Source organism: Gambusia affinis, linkage group LG02 (genome assembly GCF_019740435.1).
Source record: "Gambusia affinis linkage group LG02, SWU_Gaff_1.0, whole genome shotgun sequence".
Taxonomy (NCBI): domain Eukaryota; kingdom Metazoa; phylum Chordata; class Actinopteri; order Cyprinodontiformes; family Poeciliidae; genus Gambusia; species Gambusia affinis.
In genome coordinates, this window is record NC_057869.1 from 4481253 (window position 1) to 4503371 (window position 22119).

Consider the following 22119-nt stretch of genomic DNA (forward strand, 5'->3'; position numbering starts at 1 on the left):
GAAACAGGTTTTTGTCTGGAATCTTGAAAATTGCTTTATCTCCAGCCAAGCGTGGAGGATCGTCTCCCCGTCTCTAAATAATGAAATAAAGCCGATTCTTTGTGGAGAGGGGAGAGCAAAAAATAAGGGGGGAATTTACTGGGCATGAGGATGAAAAATTCATAGCCAGCTTTGCCAGGAGCAGACAGACCCCCCATCAGGAAGTGATTCAGTGTCTGGCAGCAGATACAGTATGTGGGTCAGGAGAGGAGGAGATATCGCTGGATGATGGATAAGAAACAGCTTTCAGAGGACAAAGAGGTAGCCTGTACCTGCCGTAGAAAAACAAGAAGTATTACAGAAAACACTCAGAGTGACAGCTGTGTCTGCTGGATTTTCTAAGAGGTTTCATTTTTACTCTTAATGGCCGAAGCTGCTTTTTAATTAGAGACAAGTTAATCCCCACTTCCATTCTGACAAAAGATGACAAAGTAAATCAATTTGTGAAATTCTCAGGTTAAACATAAATGATGGGCTCTGAATCAGATCAAACAAAGGTCAATCTAAAACAAATGCAAACATTGTGCTGCTTTGGAGCTCATTTCAGGTGTTTTTGGTAACCAGAGAATAAATCCTAATGACACTGATGATCTCTGAGTGTTTGTTAAGTGCTCTTTATCAGGTCAAAATGTCACCATGTCACTCCGGAGTAAATCAAACACAAAACGCTTCATTATTTTGCTTAATGGCTTCTTCCAGCGGCACCCACCAGCAGGCTCTTGGGTTACAGCCACAGCAGTCACAACTGACCTAATGGCTTCAGCTCTGAAAAGCCACCTCCTCATTTAAGATTTTGTGATCTTCTCAAATTCCACGTTGTCGTAAGTAAGTAAGACAAATTGTTCTGAGCTTGTAGACAGGAGCCTCAGGCAGGCGCTGCCAATTAACTCCCACTGCACAAAGTCCTGAATTCAGCATTAGCTCAAAGAAAAGCAAAGACAGGCTAAAAGCTATTCAATAAAAACTGATCTAATAGGGAGAAACATGAGCAACTGAAACTATTGAGATTTGAACATTTTAAAGTACAAACTCAAAATTAAATGTCCACAGACACTTGAGCAAAAATTGATTCTACTCTCTAGTTTTGTACATTAGCTGTTCCTTATTCATTTTGGCATGAATAAAGTTCATGATTTGGGTCAGTGTAAATAGAAAAAAAATAAAGAGTAAATCACTTCCTTCACCCCAAGGGAAAAAAAAAGTAAGCAAAAAAAACCCCAAAAAACCAAAAATGTTAAAATGCCACCACTTTGGTACAATAGGTTCTGTGCTTTAAGGTCTGAAAGTAACAACTTCAGTTCTCTATATATCTTTTTATGTGGCCAAAAAATTTATATTTTGTCTCAATTTACAGAAAATGTTCAACAACATTGAATCCAGTCTTATACTTTATTTATGATCCCATAGCTGGAGTTAATAGTTCAGATGTTTCTTGGTAGGATTTGGCTGCAAATATTTTTATTAATGTTTCATCATTTTTAGAAATTTTCTTGAAATAGTTTGGAAAATGTCTACCTCCTCAAAAGAATCCTAACAAAGATGGAAATGTAGCAGCACACATTCACCAGGCAGCAATGCACTGATACATAAATACCCGTCTCAGAAATAGACGGTGCTGACTTCACCCATTGGGTCCACTTTTGCTTGGCTGACAGCTGGGGGATATTTTGCACACAGACACACACACGCCCACATGCATATTTACACAAAACACACACCATGTCAAAATGGAAACAGAATAAGAATTTAAAAGCATTGTCTGTCCAGTGTGATAAACTGCTGGATTTGCACCAATAAGTAATAAAACCTACAATTTAGTATGCATGGTTGTCCTAAACATTTCCCTCTTCCATAAATCCCTCTTTTGCACTCAAGAGTGTTAAAAAGGTTTGTATGAATCTGTGACAAAACATGGAGTCCATAGTATGCAAAAGCAACACGTTTCGGGTGTCGTCACTGAAGACGATCTGTACTCACGGCAGTCTTGTTCGTCTGAGTCGTCTTCGCAGTCGTTGTCTCCATCGCAAACCCAGGAGCGACGGATACATTTCCCGTTGTCACAGTGGAAGTCCAGCGGTGAGCAGGTAGGGAGCACTGCAAACACACAAGTACAGACGACGAGACTGTTAGCAACGTGCGAACAAACAGTCCAGGAGAGAAGGCACAGAGGAGCTGCAGTCTTCTGTAGACAAGACCCAACATCACAGCACACTGAAAGTTAAAAATGTAAACCATATCCAGAAAAAAGGAATAAACTAAACTCACTCATTCACTAAACAATCGTTATGTATTCATACCCCCCAAAAAACTTCTTTGTGCTCTGCCATTTTAGCCAAAAAATACAACAGTGAAGTGGAAGCAAAATGATATTCTGTTGAATTATTTTATTATAATAAATCTGAACAGTGTTGTATTTGTATTTTTTTGCTTACTTTTTACTTAATGGTGATGATCCTAAATTTAGCCCAGGAGATACAACTACCCTCCACTAATGCATACAGTAGTTTATCTCAGCATAAATCCAGCTCATCTGTTGGACAAAAATCCTAAAAACCAAGAATAAAGCTGCTCGTTTAAAGCATTGTTAGGATATACAACAATATTTAAAGCTTAGGATGTCTCACAAAGCACTCTTTAGTAGGGATTGGTGAAATGGAGTTAAAGTTTAAGCACAATATCTGGTGATATTTTTGTGAGAACACAGATGGAGCTAAATGCAGTAAGATTATGGGAGAAAACCTAGAGACTTTAACTCAAGTTCACCTTCCAGCAGGATAAGCAGCTAAAGAGACGAAACAGAGTACTTTAGATCAAAGCTTATTCGTGTGTTAGCATCGCTCTTTCAAAGTCTAAACGTATTCCCAACTGAGAGTCTGTGGTGGTACTTTGACACTTGCTGATCACAGAATCTCTTCATCTGACCTGAATAGGTTTGTGAAACTTTGCAAAGACAAATTGGCAACTACTCTCTGGTTGGTTAATGTACAAAACTAGTAAATCATAACCAAAAGGACTGAAATCACAACACAAGTTGCATCTACAAAGTACTGACTCCAGAAAACCGAACACAGAGAAAACACATGCATACAATTTAATATCTGACAAAAGAAACCTGAAAACTACGCATGGTTATATTTTTAGTTCACAAATATGAGCCACATTTTGTTGCTCTATCACTTATAATCTCAATAGAATAGTCTGAATTTGAGATTTGTCATTGTAAGCAACATAATTACTGCTTAAGATTATATTCTTCTTTACTGACTGAAACAAACCCATTTTTAGAAGAAAAAAGTCAATGGTGACAACCACTCAGTCAGCAGCCTTATTTGGCCCCTGGCCGCCTTGGTTGGTGTCAAACTTTGACACCAACAGTCTAAATGCAGTCAGGATCATTCTGCCTGACCTCAGCTCTTTCAGAACCAAAATCTGAACTGGACCCATGCAATCTTCACCTTTTTTTAAACGCAGCGCACTCAGCTTAGCGCAGCGCATTCCTCCCTAACTTCGTATCCGCTCGAAGTGCAGCTACTCGCCATCTAAGCTGACCCTGAATGACTGGCCCTTTGTCATTTGCAGACAGAGCTAATTAAATTACAGGCCAGAGAGGGACAGAGAAACAAGGAAGGGAGGAGGAGAGGAGCAACAAACCCCCCTCCCCCTTTTACAGTAGACTCTCACTTTCCTGTCGATTACCGATATGAAATATTGACCAAGCGACACAGACTATATGAAAAATGTATGATGTCATGCAGACAGTTAACAAGCGAGGCAGACGGGTGGGGCTGAATTAACTGTATGTGAGTGTAGGCGTGTGTGGGGTTGTGTGTGTGTAGGTTAGGTTGAAGCTCTGCTTTTTGGGAACAATAAAGCCCCACTGACCCACATAACCCTGAAGGGATATGACATCAGTATAAGAGAAATAAATGTATCAGATGTAACCAAAGAACTTCCGTCTGAAAGCTTCTCTTTTATTTACAACAAAGATCTGAGTCACCTACAGAAATATTTTGTTAAAACTGCCTGTCTAATAGCCACACTGACTCTGTGGCTAAGCGCGCATGAAATTATATTTCTGCAGCCTTTCTTTACTTCCCAGCAGCTTGAGGATTAATTTCATTACTAATGGTTAACTATTAGAGATCTGAACTCCAAGATTTATTCAGCTATAAGAGTTAGTGGGTGGCTCCTCTCAGGTAAAGACCTTTGAAAATTGTATCTCACTTTTAAGAGTTTATGACTTAAAATTGTGTCAAAATGTCCCAAGTAGTTTAGCAAAAAAGCTGATTAGATTAAGGTGTTATCTGAATTTAATTTGTTACATTCACTTTGATCAGAGAGACTTTGATTTTTCAGACAGGGGTTGTTCTAGGACGATGGAAACCCGTTTGCTGTCTGTCCTTTAGGGTTAGTCTTTGGCTGTCAAATTAATCTCTGTTTCATCAACATGAACAAGATTAGTCAGTTATCTGAAGTAAAACATCGATTGCTCATAACATCTTAGCAAAATCCTAATCTAAACTGCCTCTGAGTATTAAACGTTTTGCTAGCCAACACAGACCACAATATTCATAACACAAACCATCAGTGCCAGCATTATATGAAGACATTGTTTCTCCATCTCATTTAAACTCGGAGTTAAATAAAAACCATCGCTTTCAAAGGAGCGTTTGTCTCTTGCTTTTTATTTTACAGAAGTAGAAAAAGAAGAGAAATAGTCGAAAAACGGAATTAGCTGGTTACACCTTAATTAAAACTTAATTTACCAAGAAATGTTCGATCAGTGCATCTCTAGTTCTTTTTGGGGGGGCAGTGATACTCGGTCTAGTTTGTTTCAAATTAAAGATAGTACAGAGGTATAAGAAATCCATCAAAAGCAAATAAAATCACTACAGTTGAAAACTACCTAGCTATAATATTTCATTTCAATCATAATATTTGACTGCAAAATAAAAATTAATTATTTTTACCAGTTAGTTGAGCAATTTACTACAATTTTAAGATTTTCACCTTAACCTACAGGCAAATAGTCCAATTTAGGTGTGTGTTGGCGTGCGTGTGGGTGTGTGTGCGTCTGTGTTTAAGATGTGCCAGAAATTTAGATACTAAAGCTTAAATGTTTGATCAACTGGATTAACCTTCTTTCATAAAATGGTGAAAATGTGTAAAGCAACAAATATTTTCAGCATATAACTCACAATACATGTACATTTTCAGAATTAAATGTCAAAATTATTTTGTGGGTTTTACTTAATGCCTTACAGTAAAAGGTTCTTCCCAGGTATATAAAAAAAAATCCTTCTGAAAAGCTCAAAGTAATAAATTTCATAGTTGCTGGGAGTGCTTCCCAGAGATGCTAGTAGAACTCCAAAACACGTAAAATTTGCTGATTTATTATCCTCTGCAGAATTTCTGCTGAGATGCTGAGAGCATTCTCTAAGCCTGGGAGTGAAGTCACAACACTTACGCTCAACTCTGGATAAACTGAAGGCGCTCACGACATTTTGGATGTACGTCGGACTCGACGTCAGCAATGTGATGCCCTTAGCCAACAAAACCTGAGAAATGCTGCAACTCAGTACTCCAATAAATAATTCAGCTTATCTGCAGAAGAGAGTGCTGAGGTAATAAGCACGGACAAAGCTACTTCTACAAATATACATACAAGAATGTTGCTGCAGGCTCAGAATCATTCAGAGCAAAACTGCTTAAGCACAAACCGAGTGATAAGGAGATGCAAAGGAAATAAATATTTCACTAATACAGATCCAGGAAGTGTTTGGGTTGTTCCGGGTATCAGGTGGATCAGTGAGAAGCAAACTGGAAGGCCAGTGAGGTCTCTGGGTGCTTTGATCTCCTTTATCGCACAGATTCTGGTCAGCTCAGCGCTGCTCTTCTCACTACCGCTGCATTCCTTTACTTCTGAGGCACACACATAAATCTCACTCTCAAGAGCCATCCAAACACTAAAATTATCCTCTGTTAGCTGTCCAGTAGATCCAGCAATGCCTTTACACTCCTACACACTCCAACTGCCTTGTTTATTTACCAAATGTACCCACATATTTAACAAAACCTGCTGACTAATATTAAGGAACAATCTTTACAGCCTCAGGTAAAGAATTAACATCAACATTAATGGTGTCTCAGCAAATTTTCACAGCAGGTGTACAAACATAGAGCTCTGCTCCATTTCCTGCTTGCGATTCTCAGTTAGCCAGACAGCGGTATCATCCAGGTTCTTGTAAGGTTATGCCAAAATCAAAAGCAGTTGTTTCAGTTCATTCGCATTAATCAATAAATCGTATGATAAATTAAAACAAGCTCAATAATTTCCGTTTGCATGATTTACCGTTTTTCTTTTTTCTCTAAAAACTGGATGATAGAAGTCTCCAGACTGGTGCTTTGGTTCCAAGTAGCTTTTTGCTTACAGAGACTTAATTTAGTGTCCATTTTATTTGTTTTATTTTTTTCTATCCATCTTGGATATTTAAAATGTCTTCCAGTTTCAGTGTTAAATGTTCACTAGAATTTTAAACTTGTTGATCTTTGAGAATGTGTCCTTGCCTTATTTTTCCCATTACTTTCATGTTACTTAAAATGGTCTCAAAATAACAATGTTATCATTTATCATAATAACTTCTAGGACAACTGACCGTCCAGCAAAACCTATCATGACAAGCCTACTTTACGGTTCAGAATGACACTCTGAAGTGACGCGGTAACACAAACATACAAAATGTTGTTGTTTTTTCTTGTCACACTCCCTGGCCTTTCCCAAACACTTCCTGTGAACAATTATCCCCCGAGAGCTGCTTGGTTTACATGTGTCAGAACACACACACCGACATCCTAAAAACACACTGACCTTCACCGGTGGGTTTTTCTCATCCGAGCTCCAGAATTCCCACATGCATTCCATGGCATTTCCCACAGAAACAGGCGCAGACACCTGCAAGTCCCATCATCACAAGGCTCTTTTATCTGATACACACATGGTACACCCAGCGAGGAAAACCGGACAGGTCCCTGGAGAAGCTGGGATTTACTTGGTTGTTAATGCCAATTGTGCAGGCAGAAATAATTAACCATGACTGCAAATTTACAATCAAGTCATCATGCAGAAATAAATGCATAAAGCCTGTGCAAATTACTGTTTCAGTTTTCTTTTAAGTGAGAAGAATGGCACCATGTGTGGCCTTCTGTCACTGTGTTCTAGTAACTTGGTTGTAGTAAGTCGTTACTTGAGCTACTGTCCTCAAGTCATCTTAACCCTTTTCACTACGCTATTATGGCTCAGAGGATTTTATCCTTTGAGAATTTCTTTGGAAACTCAGGAGACAATTGTGAGTGAAAGCTTCATCAGATCAGCAGTTTTTAAAAAATATACAACTAGCTGGTATGAAAAAATAAAGAATATCCAAAACTTCAACAAGAATCCACCCAAAAAGAGCTGGAAAATAAATCGATAACAATATATCGTGATAGAAACATCAACAATAAACAGATGTTACATCTGATAGAATATTCAATAATTTCACTGAAATCTGATCAAGAATTGCACAGGATTCGGTGGGATGTAGGCAGAGGAAAGGCCTTTCCTCCTAAAGCATCAACCTGGGTATCAACCCCCAGGTTCGGGGCATCAACTAATAAACTCACTGGTTACCTGGAAACAGGACTCTCATTTATTGGCTGATTTTGTGATCCTTTAAAACCTGCAACTACTGGGAGCCACTACATTCTTTTTTTACATATTTTTCAAAGCTGATAGCACATCAGTGAAGGAATATAAGGATTTATGGTTTTGTAAAATCTAATATTTCCATAAAGCATGGTTAGAAACATTTCTGAACAAAGAGTGAATAGGATAAACAACCTCTGCTGAACATTTAGTGGTTTCTGCAACTTTTTGGGTACAATTTAATTTCAAGATTCCATGTTATATCGCAACAGCTTCAATTTTATAGACCCAATTTATTGTCTTTGAAATATGTTTGAAAAAAAAAAATCAAAAATCAATAGACTCCGCAACCAGAAATAAACTTTTTTTTTTTTAAGTTTATCAACTCTTCTAGTTTTTTTTAATATAGATTCAGATTTTGCTGTGCTTTTGGTACAAGTACATTGCAATGGGCTTTAACTTCTTCATTAGTCACTTTTAAAATCAACTAATTCAGTTTTCTGCAAGTTTCCTGTTATGTGCATTTCAGTCTGGATAAGGAAGCACATGTTCGACGCTTGAGCCTGTCGGTCTTTAGGAAGATGAATGTGCTCATCTCTAAGTGGCCTCAAACAGCAGAGTTAATGGGCTCGCCTTTACTACAGAGCAGCTGAATCAAGTGGCTCTAATGGGACCGATATATCTGCTTAGGCGTCGTTTAGCGCCCTGGCTAGGAGGATGGGAAGACGGACAGATCAGAGATGGTGAGAAGTAGATAAAAATAACAGATGTGACTTCAGGGGACGGAAAGAGATCTTTGAATATAAAAAGTAGTAATGTGTTCCCAATGTTGGAGAATTAAATAAAAAAGGAAGCTTTCCATTATACAGATGCAAAAATGCAAGTAAAGGCATTTTTAATAAAAACTAGGAAATTTTATGTAGTTAATTTCTAATTGGGAAACTAAAAACACAATAAATGCTTAAATATTTACAGATTGAGACTGCAAGAGTTTGATTCTATTTTTTCTTTTTAAAGTATTTCCCTCGTTTCACCTCAAACTCGAAGTAATCCTCTCAATCCCTCCATTCCCTTTCAGTCTCTTTTCTTCCACTCCCTTTTTATTTCCCTCCCTCTCATAGCTGATCCGCACAGAGGTGGCTTATCTGATCCTGTGCAGCTCTGGTCAGTAGCCAGCACATATTTCGCTCCGTCAGAGTGAAGGGGTTGAGCCTGCAGAGTTTTTCTTGGCGCTGTGTCCAGCAGCAGATTTGCGACAGGCTCTCTTCATCGTCTTTCACATCACCGATAGGCAGAGCATTTTCTCTGCTTCAGCAATTACTCCACCGCAATTGATGTTTAATAATACCAGTGTAATTATATTAGGCAGCTTTTGGAAGGCAAACATTCACATTTGTTTAATATTTTATCCTTTGGTCTAAAACAAATAAAGCATTTTGTATATTTTTCTTTAGAACTACAACAATAAAATAGTTAAAGCTAACCATTTAGATGCTCTTTGAATCTATCATGACTCCATAAAGTGAAACCAACAGCTCATATAAAGCCCCACCATTACCAACATTATAAAAATAATACATTTTATCAGTCAGTTCCTGGTACAGTTAATAGAAACAGCCTGGCCGACCTCAAAAACTAATTTTCTTACATCCTTTTATAAGATCTAAGGAACCTCGGATCTGAAAAGGATGTCACACCAAAGTTGAGCATGTTTTAGATTCAGAGAGAGAAAGTGACATAGAATGAGATGGATGGTTATATTTATTATGAACAGCTGTTAAAAGGTCACAGCCCTCTATAGCAAAATGAAGCTTTTAAATGGGTTCACAATCAGATTCAGAAAAATATTGTCACTGCTGTTTAGAAAATGGAAAATTAGCGTGTTTGTTTGAAAACAAAGAAAGTGTAGTTGTTGGATCTTGTTAGGGTGTTTCTTGCTTTTTTATGCACATGAGAACTCAAGTCAAAGAAGACCAAAAACAAGTAAATGCAACTCAAACTCCTTTATTTTTTTATATAATCGTTTCATTTCTAATTTAGTGGAGTTAGAAAAGGGTGTAGCTGGAGTTGCACAAAATATCAGCGTCAAAGGGAGAGCATGAGGTTACTTCATGTTTCTCCAAATCGATCCTTGTAAAATTTCACATCATTAATTGTATAAAAACATATGTACTTATAATCAAAGCTCTCTCTTCAGGAAGTTGTGTGTACTTTAGAGACATACTGTGAGTGGATGAGAACTTATTTAACAAAAAAACAACAACAAAGAAAAAACAAACACCTGGAATAAACTGATATTTTTGTCTTCCATTCTCTCAAATGTTCAATTGTACAGTGCAACAATGTGACCGCAAAGCCCTTCTGGAAGAAATATTTGGTAGGATACTATATTTCAAGTGTAACACCAGCTGTAATTTGATAACATGTTTGGTCATTTGGATGGACTTGTCTGTCATTCCTGTCCAAATCTGAATTCCATCATGTATCACTGTAAGATGTGCTGGGCAGCTTTAAAGTGACATGGCATAAATCTGTTTAATGTGACACATTTGTGCTTGTAATTATTTGTGCTTCTAAATAATTACAAGCACAAACCTGATGTTTTGTGTTGCTGACTAATATAACTTATTAATATGCGAGCTATGCAGACACTAAAAGGAAAACAAGAAAAAGTTCACAACAATCTGCTTGTTACACCTTATTAAAATTTTAATGAATTTTGAAATGTAATTTTTTTCCAAGACCCCTCAATCGGAAATATTAGCAACAGAATCATCTTCCCAAGAAGCCCTCTGTCCGTGGTGACGGATTAAGGTTATAGGATTTGCTTGTTGCCATGACAAATTTCTGCTGAGGGACTTTAACAACTTAAGTGCTTTCATCTACAGAGCCCACTCACCCTAAATGACAGTAAATACTCTGATAATGACATTATTAGACTATTAGAATTATGTGTCAAAGTTGAAATTAAGTCATTTGTTCAACAATAACTTCCCATGATGGTGCAAACCCACCTACAGACAGTAATCGAGACATAACATTTATAGTATTGTCCCATTATTGGGCAGGAACAATTCAGTTTTATGTATAAATTTATCTAATCTCATCCTGACTTTAGCTAGACATAAAAGTTATATCTTAATTTTAAAAGTTGAATTACTGGTAATTATCTTCTCAGTCCTTTTCAACTATTTTCTTTTCTTTCTTTTTAAGATTCTTTTAAGGTTCTTAGTAAATTATGACCAAACAGGATCAAACTCTAAACCTCCCAAAAAAAAAAACCAATCTTAGGCGATTATCTGTTTTTGTTTCAAATGTTTGCTCATCTATTCGAGAATGCAGAAGATGTCCTTTTGTGTGAGCATAACTATCCCTCAGCCAACAGGAGCTGAAAATACCGAATCTGTGTTCAGTTTAAGCTTTGATTTCACACAAAAGGACAAGTCAAGAAGAGCAAATAATAAAACAGGCAAACAAACGTCAACTGTGGCAAAACTAAAACCGATTCAACTAAAGCAAACACAGCTGTGGTTATCTGTCTTGTTGCGAGACATCAGATGAATGAGCTGGCCTTCTTCAGAGTTCAGCAAAGCCAACATATTAATCTGTCATGGCAATATACAGGTTCATTTAGTCACAACAAAACAGAGCTCCACTGCTGCTAAAACAGAAAATCAACTAACCTGTCAGTGGAGGAAGGATGCAGACGCATCGTTCTACGGTTGAGGCAAATTATGGGTGGATTGGCCGTTTTAAAACTCACTTTTTATTTCTTCACCAAAACAAAACTTCTATTTTTAGAAATTCAGTAATCTTTTTGGGGGGTTTGTTTATTTTATTAAATGTGGCCAATTAGCAGCACATAACTGGTAACCCCCACCAATGTTGCGTGTTCTCCCTAAAATCTAGCCACAACCCCACATTCTGTGTGTTTAGAGCAAGTCGTCTGGCTCTTCAATTATATCAACGTTGTCAAAGGCAGAATAAACGGGCAACACTTTCTACCCCTCACAGGAAGCCTGCATTTCTTTTCAGGGCATATTTGGAAACAAAGACGTACATTTAGAAATATAACTGACAATGTTGACATGGTTTTGATTCCACTATACTCAATAAGATTTGGATGAAATCTCCATCTCTAAATCTGCTTAAGTAACCAATAGGAACTTATGAAGCATGAACTGAAAGAGGTGGAATGTGTTTTCCAATCACATATTGCCATTTTATAGCACAATCAAGTAATTATCTTGCCTTAAATGGTCATAAATATGCAGTTTATATCAAATGTAACTTAGAAGAAATTTGACTTTGCAATTTGATGCCATGAAATTAGCCTCCGTCTCTTTAAGAAGCTCACAATCTTTCCGATACTTCGCCTTAAGTAGGTTGTCACAACCGTTTCCCCGTTTACAACTGTTCTTAGATGAATTAGACAGAGAGATAGTTTGAATGATAAGTTTGGCAGATATGCAGTTCCACCAGGTGTTTGTCAATTCCTGCTGCCGCTAGTCTGAAGGAGTTGATAAGGTGTAAGTGAGTGGTACTCTATGAGGCAGAAACTTTGCTGTAAGCATTTAGGTGGCTTAGAATAGGAATAACATTATAATATGGGATGATGCCAAAAGAAGTCACTTTTACTCTTAAAGTAGCGCACTATTGTCCAGTTGGTTAGAGAGCCAGACGTTTTTCTTGCTTACAAGAAATGCTAATTTATTTGCTTAGAAATATTTCTGGTCATAAAAAACATGAGCAGTCATGGTGTGAAAACTTCAATAACAGCGTCCATGGTGTTAAGCCAATGCTTTTAAAGTCTGTAAGCTCCAGAAGACATGTCTGTAAAACAGCTGAGTGTGGGCTCTCTACCTGGGTAGACAACCCAATGAAATAAGCAATCAATACAAGCTTGTTCATCTTGCATTACTCAAAGTTCACAACAGAGTTTATCTGGAAAGCTTTGCTTAATATTGCTTTAATAGATCTAACAAATATTTATTAAAATATCTTTGCTGAAGTCTGTCTCAAAGTAATGCACATATGGTGTCCAGAACACTCCTAATTTTAATAACCAAAATATCCTAATTTAGAAGCAATAAGAACAATTGTTGGCTTTAAGATTTGAAGAAAAGCAATTAGATTATGATTTACATTTTGTCTAATTGTCCTGGTACTGTGGAAGCACTCTTTTTTTACTCAAGGTAGGTAAAAAAAACATACAGTACATGTTTATTTCTCAGTGGGATATAAAAAGATTGTATTCACTGTATGGCACAGTTTCAGTTTTATTTACTTAGATCACATTTGAAACCTACTTAAGCACATACTGCACTGGTTAAGACAAAAAGGCCTGGTCAAGACAAAAAACTCTTGGTCCTGCTTTTGTGTTCGTCACTTTGTCCTCCATCAACCCCGTATGTCCTGTTCTATGTGACCAAGCGTGCCCAAGCTAATTTAGTCTGGAGGAAGTAAATATTTAGGAAGGAAGGAGAGGAAAGCACTGAGCAACCTTTAGAAGGGGAAACAGACGGGGGAGGATTATGCTAATGTGTCCAAACAACTACTTTGAAGGTTGCAACAAAAAGAGAAACAACCAAAAAGGAGAAAGAGGCAAGAGAAAGGACAGATGAAAAGACGGAAGAAATTCAAGCACACAGTGTGAAATAAATGAGAAAGTCTTGGGGAAGAAGAAAAGTGAGTTGGTTGTTCAGGTTTCCTGTGGTCCGAGGGCAAAGAAAAGAGGGATGCAAGGGCAGAGGGAGGAAAAAATGAAGCAACACATGGAGAGGAGCGAATGGGGTCCTAATCTTCTCCGCTCCTGCTTTTGGATCAGCTGAGCTCCTGTGGTCCCAGCTGCTTCCTGATTGGCTGCTACAGTGCAGGATGGCGGATTAAAGGACAGAGGGGGTATGCTCCTTTTCTGGTGGTTCACATTGGAGTGTGAACCTGTGAGAATCCATTTAAACTCTGATCATTCTCTCCTAATGTATCTAAATGTCTGAATGCTTTTATTTAGGTTCTTGTTTGGTTTCTCCCATGAATACAAGACATAGTCAGGTGCCAATGTTCGGATGATTTGAAAAAACAAATATCACTTGCCAAGTCCTTGCCATGTGTCTGTTTCTGCATACTAAGTGTATAAAGTTCAAAGCTGCATCTAAGAAAATCTTCAGTTACAATTCTAATTCAGATTTCACAGCTAAGAGGTGAAAAATTGTGAGCTTTCAGAACATTTGCAGTTGCCATGTCCAAACCAAAGTAATTTGGCATTTCAAACAGGTTTCTATCATTCCTATATTGCACCCAACAAGTCCTGCTTTCACCTCACAGACGTCCAGAGGTACATCTAAAGCAGAGTACAAAATGTCCCACTTTACCTGAGAGCTGTTTATGTGACTTCGGTACACACTCATTTCCCAAAGCTCACGGACGTCTGTGAGCCGACAGAAAACCAAACCTCACAGGGTGCTTTTAAAAATCACAGAAGACAGAGAATTTCCTCTTCCGTTTCATCTCATTTCCACCCTGGCTCCCAGTTAAAGTCCTGCTGGGCAGAAAGCATCTGAGGTCATCACTGATTAAATTATCCTACCCAGTGTAGAAATGGAGGCACACACACTAAAGTATACAAGTTGAAATAATTAATCGGATTAATCGTGATTAATATATTATTAAAATCATCATCAACTAAGTAAGTAAATGATTAACTATTAATTGGAGTATACAAACTCAAAAAAGGTTATTTGGTGAGAGAAAAAAAAACATTCATAGCAGTATTGCTGTACAAAAATATTACATTTAAGATTAAAAAAAAAGAAACAAACCTTTTGTCTGTAAATATGTTTTAGCCAAAACTCCTAAAGTAACATAGTTTTATCTTCATCCTATTCACATTTTTTAACCAATTAATCTATTAATCATGAGAATAATCAAATTCGTGATTATTAAAATAACTGTAAAAAAAGAAATCCATATGCTTATGTCACAGAAAGTGAAAAGCACAGAGAAATAAATTAAAAAATGAACTGATGGATGTGCTGGAAGGAAAGAGAAGGTGAAACATCAGCAAATAAAGAGCCTTATCTGTATCTGTTGCTCTCACCACTTTATTTTATTTTTTTTATCTGTCTTGATAGATTAATTGCACCAACTTAAAATGCATCACTATGGGGATATGAGTACACCCATTTTGCCCCAGAAGCTATTTCTGACTGCACTGGAAGCAGATGCAACCAAAATTATATCCAACAGAGTCGGTGCTGCAAAATCTGACCTGAAGATCCTGACATGAAAAACTTATGAACTGGGCCCAGGATGTTGCTAAGCCCCTCTGGTGCAGAGCATGAGACCATGGGACTTTTTCCTACCAAAAAAAAAGTTTAAGCAATAAACTGCTGCCAGTGGTTGTTTGATCCATACTCCATTTCCTTCTTCACAAACACCAGAACCCCAGAAAAACTCTGTAGTTTAAGAGTTAGCTCTACTGCAGCACCAACTCTTATAAAGACCCGAGAAAAAGAAATACTCTTAATGTGAAGATGTTGAGAATTTAAAAACAACATTTTACCAAAATGACAAGAATTTCATGTTTACAAAATCCTGGAATTTTTATTTTAGATCTGCTCAAGTTTATTCGATTCAGTTTATTTGAATAGAGCCAATTCAAAACAAATGTCACCTCAAGAAACTTTCTAGAAAAAAAACATCCAATTTATACAGTATATTGAGGTCAGTTCAGAAATACTAATTAATTATAAATATTCAAATTTGATCCTCATTGTTATAAAGTGCAAAAACGCAAAATTTGTTTATAATGCAAGTGGATAAAAAGTTAAATTTAGATGCTGATGTCACAGTAACCGCTCAATTTGAGCAAGTATCTGGTGACAATGGGAATGACTGAGAACTGAACCCAGATTGAATCACCACCTACTGGACTGGGTGTATGAGAAGATGGATCAGATCATAACTGAGATATTGCAATAGGTTCTTAAATGGCCTTGTTAAGTAGAGACAAGGTTAGACAAAGTGTCTCACCTTATTAAAATTATTTGCAGCACTGTATCAGTCAATGGCTCCCTCCAACAAAGTGAAAGTTAAATAAAAGCAAGACAGCAGATGTAGAAGTGTGTGTCTCTGAGAAAGAGATACATACCTTGAAATGTAAAAAAAAAAGCCAGATTATTATTGAAGTGACATAAACTGACATTCACTTAACAGGATGGAGTTTGATTAGGTCAATGTGAAGAAATAATCGTCGCTTACAGTGTTTTCTACTGAAATCATTTTCAACTTTGTTCCAAACCACTGTTTATATATTCAATATCATCAAGTATTTCTGACTTATCCTGCTGTAAATGCTCGGTTCTCCCTCATTTGCACTGCTTATGGTAATCAGAGATTTGCTGGACAAAATAGTGAAGCTTTCACAAACACAAAATGTTGTTTAAATCAGCAAAACATAAGATGATAATAAGAGAAATGTGTTTGCAGAGATAGTGAGAAAGACATTTGTGATTTATGGAGTTACCTTCCACATACTCAGAATACAACACTGGATGAGGTGTTTGACGTGGCATACTGCACTAGCTGCTATGGCTGTAGAAAATCATTCCAGTTCTGTCACAGATCTGTCTTTAGCACCAGTCTTGGTTAAGTAAAAGGAACATTACCAACCAATACTAATCAATCCTTGGGGAGGTTAAAGCAACAAACTTCACACTTCCAGCAAGAGAGACAATATTTATGGCTTTCTGGTGTGAGGTAAGCAACTGGTTACACGTCTGCAATCCTGTCTCCCGTCCATGCAGATGTACAGGCCAAAGAGCTGACAGTCTAAATTCAAATAAATGGTGATTCAAACCAAGATTCCATCGGTATTCCTCTTCTGAATACGGGACAGTGAGATAAAAGGATGAAGAATTCATCTGATCTTATCCAAGCCCATGTTTCCATAAGTCCTCTTTCAACCCAAAACAGCAGTTTGAGCAAGAACAGAATAAGGACAGTGGTGAAACATTTAGCTGAGAACACTAACCATTACATGAACCAGACAACGTTCTGTCCTTCATCACTCTCATTCCATTTCCCTGTGCCTCCAGAGCCCTCACTGTGATTTCATAAGATAACCAGACACACGCAAGCAGCACGTAGTCTTCATTCTCCTTATGGAGGTTTATGGATGTGGTGCATACTGCCAAGAACATAAACATGTCCGCCTCTAATTAAGAAAAGCTTCAAAGCAAAGTCTCTTACAGCTCGTGCGGTTGGCCAGCCATCAAATATAAAAAGGCACTCCTGTATGCCATCCAGCTGTATTTGTAGAAAAAAAATAATGTAAAGATGGCAAGGCCTTAAATATTTGATGAACTGCATGAGTTATGACTTCAATAAATTCCGTCAAAGCTAATTAGTCTCCTGTCCTTCAGGTGTGCAGCCCAGTTACGAGAGTTTCGGTGAGTGAGGCGAAGAAATCCAAACACTTCGATTAACTTTGTGTTGTTATAAATATGTGTATCCTTTCAGAAACCTGAATGTTTAATGAGGTGCTCACATTTCATACAGTTTTTCAATTTATTTATCTTGGTTGGTCTTTACATCCTTAAATACCAAAGTGAACTCTGGACTGTTGAAACAAGGTAAGAAAGTACATACAAAAAGTCTGAAAGGGTTTCAGGCTGCCTACAGTGTTCAGACACACACTGGCTCATCAGGGAGAGGAAAAAAAAACTTTTTGCTTGAATGAGGAGTCTGATGATGTCACAGGAATGCAGAGGGAACAGATACAGAGGAGTCAGCATCAGATTACAACCTGTGTGCTTTTTCTTTCAGAAAACCAATATAATTATTACATCTTTCAGATCAAACTTATTTTTAATGGCACTATGGTGGGTACTATACATTTTGCAAAATTAGATGACTAGTTTCACTCTGAAATAAAGAAAGACCTCACACTTTTATACACAGTATGTCTCCATATTTAGAAAGCAAACTTCAATCTTCTCCATCTTAAAATCTGTAACACTTGGATTATTCAATTCTGGACTGAAGTATTGTCAAGCACAGGTCATTTTAATATCTACAAATTTTCAAGACTTAAAAAAGCCATAAATTGCAGTTTAAAACTTCACAAAGATCCAGTTTGAAACCCTGATCTAAGAACGTCTAGGTGACAAAAAGCAGCAAGGTGGACTACATATATCTTAACATGTTTATATATATGTTCTTTGTTAAAAAAAATAAAATAAAAATCTAGTTGAGATGTGGTAATTCAAAGATGAAATTATGCAAATTAAATATAAAACAGAAAGAATAAAGTTACTGTTTAAACATTGTGACTGTCTTTGTGTTTGAGATGAATAAGAAATGAAGTCTGGAAACAACACATCTTCCCACAATGGAGAATAGAAGAAAGGTCAACCTAGATGTTTTGATTTTAATTCTCTAACTTCAACAAACCAGCTTCAGAAGCAACATATTCGGCCATCTTTGGTTAACTTATCGCTTCATTCAAACACCACTGATTTACCAACTAACATACTTCATGTTTATTTGTATTTAGCTGAAGTTAAAATAGAAAAAATATATTTTTGTATTTAGTTTAAGTTAACTGCAAACTTCTTTCAACTGCAATACTGTCAATACTGTCTTGCAAACAGTATCCCCAGCACCGACACATTTCCTGAATACTGAAGGTCAGCAAGAATTTAAAGATAAAAATGTTGTTTTATTTTCCTTCTTTTTACAACAATAAAATGATTGCAGCCAAGATACACACATTGGAAACACATTGGTATGGACCCTTAACTTTAAATAGTCTGCCTGAAAGGGTAAATTTATGGCCATCAAGCAAAGCTCTCTGCAGCCAGTGTGGTCCAGTACAAATAGGGCCGATGTTACAGGAGGTTTAACAGGAGAACATATGGCTGTAAAGTCCATTTCCTCCTTACCCACCAGGAGCTCTGAGTGAGATGGAGTATGCTAATGATCACTGTTCCAGATCACTATACTTAAAGTACATTTGCGCACACACGCGCGCGCACACAAACACATCAATAACATGCTGAACATTTTTAAATAGTCCTTGTAGACCCTCATCACCCTTTTTTTCCAATCCATCTTCAGGATCTACAGCTATGAAATTTTATCTGGTAGAACACGCATACAAACACACACACACACAAATCACATCTTTAAACTGCACTGTTTCCACATGATTTCCACATTGTAATTAGATCGCTTCATACAGACGGTCAGCCTTTGCTCCCATCCTCCCCACTTCCACACACACAAACACACACATTCCTGCTCTCTGTTTCAAGACAGTTGTACTCTGTCTGGAAATTGGTAAATTGGTATAAATGATAAACACATTAAAGTTCAAAAAAAGTCTGGATGCCACACACTACACTGCTTCGATTCAGCAGAAAAGACACGACCCTCTGTGCTTCCCTGTGTGTGTCCATTGTGATTGGATATTCTCACGGTCACACAACTTTGCTGATCAACCTTGAAGAAAATCACTCTCTATTCTCTGAACTGAAGCTGCACCTCCGAAAATTCAATAATTCAATGTTTTTACAAAACCTTCCTGAAAACCATGAAATTTAACTCTTCACTTTTATTATTGGACTCAATTAATTCAATCAGTGTGATATAAGTGGTTTCCTCAAATACTCACTTTTCTGGGCTCTGCAATGTTTTTGTATTGAATTGCGCAAGCAATTTCTTTCATTTTCAGAACGCAAAAATAATTTTAGTGTCTACCTGATCTGTCAGTTAGCAGGGAATTAAATTTAACTTAAAAAAAAAAAAAAAAAAAAAAATCACCTGCAAATATACAGAAGCTCAGTTAAAATTCATGAATTTAAAGATTTTAGTAAGAAACTGTAATTTCTTGTTTGTACTGTCCAGAAAAAATAAAATTCCATACCTAAAACATGCTTAGGTGTGTTTGTTTACATGTACCGTATTTATTTGAAATATTTTTATCCTGGAGCATTATTCTGTTTCATAGAAAATGCATAAAATTATTATGTTTCCACTTTTGTCTCTGTTGTTTGTTGGCATGTCAAAGTTTTGGTCTTTTGAAGATCCTATCTCATTTCTTTTCCTATCGCAAGTTCCCTAAGTTTGGAGCAAATGTGGAAAAGATTTGGATGAAATGCCTGATAACATTAAGATAAACAGAGATATCAACTGAATAAAAACAGACTAAATGCTTCTTATTTGAAAGACCTGAAATGCATCAGATTTTTTTACCCAGTTTTACGCATCTAATGGTTTTTACAATAAAAATAACCATTATCTAACCAGATAAGAACCTCACTGAGAGCCACAACCACTTTTTCTAGGGGATCCTGGCAAGATAACAGCCAGGATCCTAAACTGAACAAATATTTATCCTGCAGTGATAAATATTTGTTTAGTTTTACAAGAATCCAAGCCTAAAATACTAAAACCACCAGATAAAAAACATGACTGACTATCTCAAACAATTGCAATTAATAAATCTCATTCACTTCAAATTAATCCTTAACAAATGTTGCGTTCAAAGCCAAGAACCCTCCAATACTCACAATCTAGTGTAGGCAAAATACTGTAGTCATCACTAATTTCTTCAATTGTTTTTCAGTGTTGGCAAGACTTACAGAAACTTTTTTTATTTTCAGTTTTACAACTGTAACAATGAATATAATAAATTGTGATGGGTACCCTTCTGTGACCAAACAGCATTACTGAGAAACAGAATGAATGCCTTCGACATGAGGACTGCTGTTACAAGATTGACTGGAGTCGTCCAAGCGAGTGATCGTCCAACCACAGAGCGATAAAGCAGGGAATCGATCTTACAGTTCTAATGGATTAGGAAGGTCTAGGTAGATGCTCCGATATCTGTCAGCTGCTTCCATGTGTCTCTTTAAATAAGTAACGTACTGCAAATCAATACGTGGCAATCGGACTCACTAAACATTCAACTGGCCAGAGATCAATAACACTTAGCATTCCCTCTGCTTAATCCTAACAAGCTTAATATGACAGAGGAAGAGTGATGGAGATTGAATACTGATCCGCAAACCTCTGAAAGAGGTTGAGGAAGTGCCCAACAAAAAAGGGCAGCATCAACCCGTCTGCTCAAAGAGCAAGCAGCGAGGGGAACAAAAAAGGCCCTCGCATCGACGTTTCCCATCGATACACAGAAGAGCACCGAAGATCTCCTCCACTTGACAAACTGACATGCTCTGCAAGAAAATACTCTTGTCTGCCTCCGCTGCCAAGACTCCTTTCCAGCCAAAATGTATCTGGTGCCAGAAGTTACTCAAGCATTTGTTTTTGTGTGCATTTTGTGCATACACAATCTCCCTTACAAATTGTACCTTCCAAACCAGTCGGCCATTCAATGTTTTACTGGGGAAAGATTGGATCAATATCAAGTCAATTTCCATATTTTTGTTAATGTTTTTTTTTCTTTACACTATGTAAGAAAAACAACAGAGCACACTTTCATGTCCACAGCAAATTTAAAGTCAGGCAGTTGCAAAGAATAGCCAAGTCTAGGCAGTCTGGAGGTAGTGTAATGCCTTGCTCAAAGGCCCAGTACATGATGTTCCAAAGAAAACCCCAGGTCGCGTCGTAAACATTTCAAAATTAATTTCAAATTATGCCAAATATTTTAAGTGAATATATTATTAAAAACAGTATTGGATTCCTATCATTTCCATTTTATTGTTTATTTGCATACAGATCAAAATTTGCCTGGTACTAAACGTTAATCTAAAAAGCTTTGATCATGTTTACTTCCTCACATTTCTGATTTATTTAGACAAAATCTTCCACATGCACTTTAATATGCAGATATTCAGATCATTTGTTGCAAAAAAATAAAAATAAAAAGAAGAACTGGAGTTTTTGCATTATAACAGCTGGACTAAACCCATGAAAGCGTCTAGGGAGAACTGGGTTTAGGGTGCGGAAAAAAAGCAGAAGCAATACAAGGAAGGAAGCTTCAATTCTGCACCTAGAAACCACAACTGTGGCAGATATTTCCAGATTTGTGGTGTACAACATCTCTACCAGTAAAATTTTGTGGAAATATTAGTTTTATCTTTTTATTTCTGAGAAAATTACACTGGGAATGTGCCACCAATCAACCAGTCTGCCAAAAAATAAACAGGACAAACTGATCCATCTATGAAGTATCTGTTCCAATATTTGTCAAAACGTCCTGTACGTTCTGTTCTAAAGATGATCAAAATAAACACAGAATTTATTTTAACAGAATAAAGCTAGCCAACACCACTTAATCTGATTTTTGTTGCATTTCAGTCCAATATATAATCACCTCATCCTACTTTGATATTTTATGCTGAACAGCAAGGGCTGCAGGAGAGAGAGACCAGAAT

The 22119-nt window shown here is 37.0% G+C and overlaps 1 protein-coding gene across 3 annotated transcripts in view; it reads right to left on the reverse strand.

Annotated features, from left to right (window-relative positions):
* Positions 1 to 22119, reverse strand: part of lrp4 (low density lipoprotein receptor-related protein 4) — a 113230-nt gene that overhangs the window by 44386 nt on the left and 46725 nt on the right. For all 3 annotated transcript variants that reach the window (XM_044143317.1, XM_044143309.1, XM_044143326.1), the window contains exon 3: positions 2017 to 2133. In XM_044143317.1, coding sequence (XP_043999252.1) covers positions 2017 to 2133 — 117 coding nt within the window. The remainder of the gene's footprint in view (positions 1 to 2016; positions 2134 to 22119) is intronic.